Raw genomic sequence first — 9391 nt, 5'->3', positions numbered from 1 at the left:
AAGGGAAAGGGGATTCCCCCTCAATCCCGGGATTCCCCTCCATCCCAGGACTCCCCCTCCATCCCGGGCTGTCGCGGGCCGAGCCTTTCGTGCCCTCCCGGCGGCGCTGTCCCATCCCGCATCCACATCCCGCATCCGCATCCCCCGGGTTTCAGGGGAAGGCAGCGATTCCTTCCTTTGATCCGGGGAAAGAGAGCGGAACCTTCCCCCAGGGCCCCCGCCCTCTCCGCGGCCCGGCTTCATTAAAACAGCGCTCAATTAAAACAGCGCTTCATTAAAACAGCGCTCAATTAAAACAGCGCTTAATTGGAGAGCCCGGCTCCGCCCGCTCCCGGCTTAGAGCAGCGGCAGAGCCCCGGAACGGCCCCGGAATCCCTGGAACGGCCCCGGAATCCCTGGAACGGCCCCTGGATCCTTGGAATAGCCCCGGAACGGCCCCGGAGCGGCCTCGGAACGGCCCCGGAATCCCTGGAACGGCCCCTGGATCCCTGGAGCAGCCCCGGATCCCGGCCCGGCGCTTTCCGGGCGTTTTTTCCTGCGAACAGGAGAATCCCTGGATTCCCAAACCCCCGGATTCCTGAACCCCCGGATTTCTGAACCTCCAGATTCCCGAATCCCCGGATTTTCGGACTCCCGGATTTCCGAACCCCCGAATTTCTGAATCCCCGGATTTCCTGAACTCAAGGATTTCCCGAACCCCCGGATTTCCGAATCCCTGGATTCCCGAAGCCCCGGATTTCCGAATCCCTGGATTTCTGAATCCCCGGATTTCCGAATCCCGAGCTTTCCGCGCCCCCGCATTTCCAAGGAGTGTCCGGGAGCCCGAGCGGACTCCGACCCCATCCCCGACCCGCGGCCGCTCCTGCGCCACTTCCCGGCCCGGAGGAGCCGCCGCCGCCGCCGCCGCTGCTTTTCCTGGGATTTGGCTTTTCCTGGAGTTTGCTTTTCCCGGAATTTGGCTTTTCCTGGAGTTTGGCTTTTCCTGGAGTTTGGCTTTTCCTGGAGTTTGGCTTTTCCTGGATTTTGGCTTTTCCCGGAATTTGGCTTTTCCCGTGGATTTTCTGTCACCGGGAGGGGTCGGGCGGTGGCCGAGGCCGAGATTTCTTCCTTCCTTCCTCTTCCTCATCCTCCGGGCCTGTCCCGAGCCCGGGGTTTTCCGGGAAAAGGGAGGAGCCCGGCGGGTCCCTGGCATGGAAGCGGCGCCGCTGCGCTGCCCCCGGGCCGGGCTCTGCGCTGCGCTCCCCAGGTGGGTCGGGATCGGGGCGATTTCCCCGTTTTTATTCGATTTTAACCCATCCCGGCTTCTCCCGTGCTCGGAGCTCACGGACGGGTTCCCAAAATCCGCATTCCCCAAAAACCCCCACCAGGGCCTTCATCATCCCAAGGGCTCCTCCTCCTCCTCCTCCTCTCTCCCGCTCCTGCAGCGCCGGGACCGCTGCGGGGAAATTGGGGCTTTTCCGTCCCTTTTTGGGAAAATCCAAGCTCGGGAGCGATCCCGGGGCAAATCCGCTGCCCGGGGAGGAACCGGGCACCCAAAAAAGGCTGGAAAGGCCCAGGAGGGAGGAATGGGAGGAACCCGAGGAGGTTTCGGAGGCTGCGCCTCCCTCGGGCCGTTCCCATGGGAAAAGGAGATTTAAGGATTGAATTCCATCCCCGGATCCCCGCCTGGGGAAAAGGAGGAGGGAATCGCAGCAGGGCGGGGAAGGGCTGCTCAGACAGCACCGAAAGTCCTGAAAATTGGCCAAAAAAACCCCAAATTTCTGTGTGGCGGGGCCCAAAATGAGCGGGAAATTGGAATTTTAATGGAAAAACGGGGGTGGGGGGGGGGGAAGTAAAAATGTTGAGGGGCTGAAAATGGGCAGAAAATTCCAGACCGAGGTAGGAATCTCCAAATCCGGGTGGAAAATGAGTGAAATTTCCAGGTCGTGAGAGGTAAATTTGCGGCAAGAGGCAAAAAGATCCCAAATTTCTCCTGAGCTGAAGCCTGAATTCCTAAAACCGGGTGGAAATTAAAGACCTGGATGTGCTGAAGCCCCAAGTGCTGAAAAGGGGACAAAATTTTCCTGCAATTTACAAAAAAGATCCCAAATTCACCAAAAATGGATGGAAAAGGAGCGGGGTTTCCTCTATTGGAGCCAGAATTGATAGAAATGGGGGAAATTCCTCAAATTTTCCTCCGTGGGAATCGAATCTGCTGATTCGGGCGATTCCAGGGGTCGGAGTCCTGGGAGCAGCTCCTGGAGCTCCTCCCACTCGGATCCCGGGGAAAACATCCCCTTTTCCCGCTTTTTTCCCGGTTTTTTCCCTTGTTTTTCCCTGCTTTTTCCCCCTGTTTTTTCCCGTTTTTCCCTGGTTTTTTCCCCTGTTTTTCCCTGTTTTTTCCCCTGTTTTTCTCCTGTTCTTCCCCGTTTTCCTCATTCCTGACTCGTCCTTCGGGGTGTCCTGGCTTCTCCTGGGATTTCAGGGATGGAAATTCCCAGGAATGGATTCTTTCTTGCAGCTTTCTGGTGTTTTCTTCCTTTCCCGGCCCATTTCCCCCATTCCCGGCATTTCCCATTCCCGGCATTTCCCCATTCCCGGCATTTCCCATTTCCCCATTCCCAGCATTTTCCCCATTCCCAGCATTTTCCCCATTCCCAGCATTTCCCCATTCCCAGCATTTCCCCATTCCCGGCATTCCCCATTTCCCATTCCCAGCATTTCCCATTCCCAGCATTTCCCCATTCCCGGGGCTTTTTCCGAGCGGGGGCGCCCGGGGGGAGGCACCGAGGTCGGGGGGGGGGGGGGCAGCAAATTTGGGGTGGGAAAAGCCCAGGAGGGGAAAATCCGGATCCCAGGGCACTGACAGCTCCGGGATCTTCATCCCTTCATCATCACCATCATCACCACCACCATCATCATCGTCATCCTCAGCCCCACCTGGGAATCCACATTATTTTATAACCTGCAAATCTGCTTTATTTCCTCCAAATCCACTTCTTTCCCCTACAAACCCATTTTCCCCCCTATAATTCCATTTTTTTCCCCTCCAATTCCCCTTTTCCCGGTGCCGATCCCGATTCCCAAGGCCAATTTTCCCCGGCGCTGTCCCTGCTGCCCGCCCCCTCCCGTCCGTCCCTCTGTCCGTCCCTCTGTCCGTCTGTCTGTCCCGCACTAATCCCGGGATTAGCGGCCGCTCGTTCTGCACTGTCAGGATTCTCCTGCCCGGAGCCGCCGGGGCCGGGCCCTGCCCCGATCCCCGGGATCGCCCCGGGATCCTCTCCCCTATCCTGGGATCCTCTCCCTTCCCTGGATCCTCTCCCCATCCCGGGATCCTCTCCCATCCCGGGATCCTCTCCCCATCCCTGATCCCCGGGACCCTCTCCCCATCCTGGGATCCTCTCCTATCCCGGGATCCTTTCCCCTTCTCCCATCCCCGGGATCCTCTCCTGTCCCGGGATCCTTTCCCTTCCCTGGGATCCTCTCCCCATCCCCGATCCCTGGGATTGCCCCGGGATCCTCTCCCCTTCCCCGGGATCCTTTCCCCATTCTGGGATCCCCTTCCCTTCCCTTCCCTTCCCTTCCCTTCCCTTCCCTTCCCTTCCCTTCCCTTCCCTCCCCTTCCCTCCCCTCGAGGCCTCGGGAGCGGCGCCGGTGCCGGTAACGGGGTCTGGGGGGGTTGGGGGGAAAATGGGGAATAACAGGGGAGAATTCCAGGAAAATGGGGGAGAATTCCATAAAAATGGGGGATAATGGGGGAGAATGCCATGAAAACGGGGCATAAATGGGGAGAATTCCATGAAAGCGGGGGAGAAGTCCATGAGAACAGGAGAACAGGATAATAAGGGAGTATTTCCTAAAAACAGGGGATGATAAGGGAACAGTTCCTAAAAATATGGGATAATGAGGGAGAAATCCCTAAAAATGGGGGATTATTCCCTAAAAATGGGATAATAAGGGAGTATTCCTTAAAAATGGGGGATCATGAGAGAGTATTCCTTAAAAATGGGGGGGTTATACCCTAAACACAGGGAATTATAAGGGAATGTTCCCTAAAACCAAGGAATTATAAGGGAATATTTCCTAAAAATAGGGTAATAAGGGAATATCCCCAAAAGCAGGGAATTCTGAGGGAATATCCCTAAAAGCAGGGAATTTTGAAAGAATATTCCCCAAAAGCAGGGAATTTTGAAGGAATATTCCCCAAAAGCAGAGAATTTTGAAGGAATATTCTCCCAAAAGCAGGGAATTTTGCAGGAATATCCCCTAAAATGAGGGAATTTTGCAGGAATATCCCCAAAGGCAGTGAACAGGCAGGGTCAGGGCAGGTTTGCAGCCGTGAAGGAGAAATGGGATTTTCCATCCCTCGGGCGCTGCTGCTGCTGCTGCTGCTGTTGTTGTGTTTTTAGGGCCAAACCCGTCCCTAAATCCCTCACGCAGCGTCCCCAAATCCCCGGCGCTGCTCTGTCCCCGCCGCCGGCGCCGCGGTTACAAAGCCCGGGCTGGCTGGAATTTTTCTGCCCTGAGAATTCGTGCAAAGGGCGAAAACCTCCAGAACTCCCCACTGCTGATTTAGCAGGGAACATTCTGGCGGCCCCAAACCCTTTCCATCCCTTTGTCCCCTCCCAGCGAGGTGAATCCCAAGGCTGGATGCGTTCATGGCACCAAAAAATTCCCTTTTTTGCCTCTCAGAGCTGGAAAATCCTGCCCAGATTCAGCTGAACTCAAGAGTTCACGCCTGAAACAGGGGAAACCCCAACTTCCTTCCCCTTCTGGCCCCAAATCTCCGAAATTTCTGGTTTTTTACTCCAGCTGGGCTGGGTGGGGCCGAGGACAGAGCAGGGTGAGAAAACCCCAAATCCCTTTAGGGTTCAAAACGCCTCTTCCCAGCGCTCTGCTCTCCTGACCGCCAGCTCCTCCCGAAAATCCCAAACCCTGCATTTCCCTGCATTCCTGGATCCCATTCCCCGCTCTGCGGGGTCGGTACCGCAGCAGGGCGGGCCTGGGGTGCATTTCCGAGCGCCCGGAGCTGAGCCCTTCTCCTCTCGCAGGCTGCCCTGAGCGCCATGGCCACCAAGGTGCCCATCTACCTGAAGCGGGGCAGCCGCAAGGGCAGGAAGGAGAAGCTGCGGGACATCCTCTCCTCGGACATGATCAGCCCGCCCCTGGGCGACTTCCGCCACACCATCCACGTGGGCAGCGGCGGCCAGGCCGACACCTTCGGGGACGTCTCCTTCCTGCAGGGCAAGTTCCACCTGCTGCCCCGCGGCGCCGCTGACCGCGACGACGAGGGGACGGCGACGACGGCGCCCTTCGAGTTCTCGCGCACGGCCACCATGTCAGGCACCGTGTCGGGCACCGTGTCGGGCACCATGTCGGGCACCGTGTCGGGCACCGTGTCGGGCGCCGAGGCCGCGCCGTCGCCGCTGCTCAAGAACGCGATCTCGCTGCCGGCGCTCGGTGCTGCCCAGGCCCTGACCCTGCCCGCGGCGCAGGCGCCGCCGAAGCCTCCGCGGCTGCACCTGGACGAGGCCACGGCGCCGTCACTGTCATCGCCATCACCATCATCACCATCGTCACCATCGCCGTGTCCCCGTGCGGCCGCCAACGGCGAGGCCGAGCCCTTCCTGTCCCACGCCGGCTCCCTGCTGTCCCTGCACGTGGACCTGGGCCCCTCCATCCTGGAGGACGTGCTGCAGGTCATGGACCGGCACCAGGCCGAGCGCGGCGCCGCCGCCCGGCCCGAGATCCCGACGTGATCCACGGGGAACGGACGGTGAGGATGAGGATGGGCATGGAGGAGGATTTGGGGTGGTTTAGGATGTGGATCTCAGATTCCAGTTTGGGAAATGGACGGTGAGGATAAGCATGGGCATGGAGGAGGATTTGGGGTGGTTTAGGGATGTGGATCTCAGATTCCAGCTTGGGAAATGGACGGTGAGGATGAGGATGGAGGAGGATTTGGGGTGGTTTTGGATGTGGATCTCAGATTCCAGCTTGGGTGAAGGTGGCACCATTGGGAAATGGATGTGAGGATGAGGATGGACAGTTTTGGGTGGTTTTGGATGTGGATCTCAGATCCAGCTTGGGAAATGGACGGTGAGGATGAGCATGGGCACAGAGGAGGATTTGGGGTGGTTTTGGATGTGGATCTCAGATTCCAGCTTGGGAAATGGATGGTGAGGATGAGGATGGGCATGGAGGAGGATTTGGGGTGGTTTTGGATGTGGATCTCAGATTCCAGCTCGGGTGAAGGTGGCACTATTGGGAAATGGATGGTGAGGATGAGGATGAGCATGGAGGAGGATTTGGGGTGTTTTTTGGAGGACTTGGGGTGTTTTTTAAGGATGAGGGTGGAGGATTTTGGGTGTTTTCAGATGTGGATCTCAGATTCCAGCTTGGGTGAAGGTGGCACCATTGGGAAATGGATGTTGAGGATGAGGATGGAGGAGGATTTTGGGTGGTTTTGGATGTGGATCTCAGATTCCAGCTTGGGTGAAGGCGTTGGGAAATGGACGGTGAGGATGAGGATGGGGATGGAGGATTTTGGGCTGTTTTTGGATATGGATCTCAGATTCCAGCTTGGGAAATGGATGGTGAGGATGAGGATGGAGGAGGATTTTGGGCTGGTTTTGGACGTGGATCTCAGATTCCAGCTTGGGAAATGGATGATGAGGATGAGGATGAGGATGGAGAAGGATTTTGGGCTGTTTTCGGACATGGATCTCTATTCCAGCTCGGGTTCTCACCTTTCCTCACTCCAGGTGAGGGCTCAGCCTCGGGGGAGAAGCAGAGGGGCCCCACGAGCTCCCCTCAGTGGCCTCCTCCCGACCATGGGAAACGCGACCCCGGCCCGTCGGACCCAAAGGCACCCCCAGATTTTGGGGTGAATTCCCAAAGATTCCGGCCAGGAGGATTCGATTCCATCGGACCCAAAGTCACCCCCCAAACTTTTGGGGTGAATTCCCAAAGATTCCGGCCAGGAGGATTCAATTCCATCGGACCCAAAGTCACCCCCCAAACTTTTGGGGTGAATTCCCAAAGATTCCGGCCAGGAGGACGCGGGGGGACACCGGGGTTTGTTCTCCACGGCTCTGAACCTCCTGAACTCTCTGAACCCCAAATTCTGCTCCGTGGAATCCTCTGGAAACCCCACGGATGGGGAAATCTCCACCCTGTGGAGAAGCCAAAACTCCGCGTGGAGGAGCTGGGATATCCCAAGGGGACCCTTGATTTAGGAACTCAATCCATGGAGGGGCCAAAACCCCTCTGGGGTGACCTGGAGCGACCGGGAATCATCGAGGAGACGCGGAACCAACCAAAAACCCCAGCGTGAGCTGCGGGAGGATCCCGGGATCGAGGGGTCCCGAGGGATTGTGCGGGCGGAGCGGGAGCTGAGGGGCAGTGCTGAGGGCAATCCCAGCTGGATTTTGGGGAATGGGGACCAAAACCCCTCTGGAAACGCTGCGGGTGCCCCAGCGGGACAGGGCGGGACCAGCGGGGCCTCCTTGCCCAGGCTCCGGTCGCAGATTCCGCCCTTTCACTGATTTCCGGCGGTTTCAGCCCAAAATGAGGCCGGGATCCCCCCAGGGCGGAACCGCGGCCCCTCCTGCCCCCGCTGCTGGTGCTGTTCCTCATTGCCTGACGAGTCTAATTTAGATTATCTGACTAATGACTCATTAGATTCTCATTAACCAACCCTCGTCCCGCCTCTTCCTTCCCCTCCCGCTCTGCGCCGCTAAACCCCAACCACTTTTGGTGCAAACACCCAGAATTTGGGAATGAAACCGTTCCCCAAGGCTCTCACCTGTCAGATGAGCAGCAGACTGAGGTTAATTAAGCTCAATCAAGGTTTAATTGCTATTTAGTCCAACTCTTCCCTGCTCTGAACCCTTCTCTCCCCCCACCCTCTGTCCACGTTTTATTTATTTTGGGGATTTTTCCTCTCCAAACCAATTCCAGCTGTTTCAGAGCCTCCTCGTTTGTGATTAATTAAGCCCAGGGATGTTTGTGATTAATTAGGCCCAGAGATTGGGATGGGAACGTGGCTCTGTGTCCCCTCCTGTCCCACAAACAGCCCAGAACAGCTCATTTTGGGCGGGTTTCACCACATTTTGGGTGTTTTGGGGGCTTTCCAACCCGGGCTGGGTTGGGACAACGTGCGTGGACTTTTTTTCCTGGATTTCACCCCAGTTTTCCTGGGTTCCACCTCAATCAGTGATTTAAAGATGGAGCTGTCTGTGCCCCACCTCAGCCCTAGAATTGCGAAACCGTCGCTGCCGGAGCTGTTTCAAAATAACCAAAATCAGCCAAAATCCCTTTTTTTCCCCCTGTTTTGTCCCTTTTCTCGCCCGGTTTTTTCCCTTTCACAACTCAGGGCTGAATTTTGGGGTGTTCCAGCTTTAATTGGGGACCTTGTTCACTCGTTTTTGTTCTCCCCCTACTCACCCCCCCTGTGCTCCAGTCCTGGAAAAGCTCCTTTAATTTGCCAAATTTGGGGTTGGTTTTTTAACCATGAAAAGGTGATTTTGCTTTTCTCACCCCTCTCCTCCTTCCTCTCTTCCCTATTATAAACCCCTCAAATTATCCCCAAAATTATTGCTATTATCCCTGAAATTATCCCAAATATCACTTCATCCCTGAAACTTTTTTTTCCCCCACTCACATCTCCTGCAAAAAAAACCCCAAATTCCTTAATTAATTTTCAATTAACGAATAAATCATTTGGGATCCCTTTCCACAGGACTGGAGCCTCCTTCACTTCTCCCCTGATTAGCCCTTCCCCAGATTAATGATTTATTCAAAGCGCTGTTGCCAAACTTGCTGATTTACTCCCAGTTCCAAGGATCTGAGTCATCCGGAGCAGCCGTGACTCAGCGCCCGCTCCCCCTCCCTTTTTGGGGAGTTTATTGCGGAATCAATCAAGGCAGGAATCGTTAATTAATTAACCCCAGCAGGGGCCAGGCCTCCCTCCCAACTTCCTCATTTATCCCGGGATTTCCGGGCAGGGGATTAACGCCGCCCACGCCCGCGTCAGCCGGGATTACCAGGAGGAGGAGGAGGAGGAGGGAGGAAGGTTTGACCAGGCGGGGGTGACCTTGGGGGAAAAAAGGCAAATTCTCAACAAACAGGGAAAAAAACACAGGTGGGATGTGGAAGTAAGGAGGAAAAAGAGAGAGGAATTCACGTGGAAGTGAGGAACTCACCTGGAAGTGAAGAATTCACCTGGAAATGAGGAACTCACCTGGAAGCTGACATCAAACCACACCTGCCATGGGGTCTGTGGGTGACCTCTGTCCTGGGGGATGAATTTGGGGCTACTTGGTTAATTCAGGTTTGATAAAAAGGGAAAAGAGCTCAAAAACGGGAAATTTCGGCAGGAGTTTTTGGGGATAAAGAGACATAAGGAATC

General features: G+C 56.0%; 1 protein-coding gene across 2 annotated transcripts; it reads left to right on the top strand.

Moving 5' to 3' along the window:
• The first annotated feature begins 983 nt into the window (after positions 1–983).
• CDC42EP2 (CDC42 effector protein 2) lies at positions 984–7677 on the top strand. 2 transcript variants are annotated; one of them, XM_054653589.2, is made up of 3 exons: positions 984–1246; positions 5031–5755; positions 6744–7677. In XM_054653589.2, the coding sequence occupies exon 2, from the start codon at positions 5046–5048 to the stop codon at positions 5736–5738; it is 693 nt and encodes a 230-aa protein (XP_054509564.2). In that variant the 5' UTR covers positions 984–1246; positions 5031–5045; the 3' UTR covers positions 5739–5755; positions 6744–7677. The 2 variants fall into 2 exon arrangements, with proteins under 2 accessions (XP_054509564.2, XP_077028613.1); XM_077172498.1 differs by lacking the exon at positions 984–1246 and adding an exon at positions 2808–3639.
• The last annotated feature ends 1714 nt before the right edge of the window (positions 7678–9391 follow it).

Source organism: Agelaius phoeniceus, chromosome 38, assembly GCF_051311805.1.
Source record: "Agelaius phoeniceus isolate bAgePho1 chromosome 38, bAgePho1.hap1, whole genome shotgun sequence".
In the NCBI taxonomy this organism is placed as follows: domain Eukaryota; kingdom Metazoa; phylum Chordata; class Aves; order Passeriformes; family Icteridae; genus Agelaius; species Agelaius phoeniceus.
Note: the sequence above shows the minus strand (reverse complement) of the source record. Positions and strands in the feature narration are given on the sequence as shown.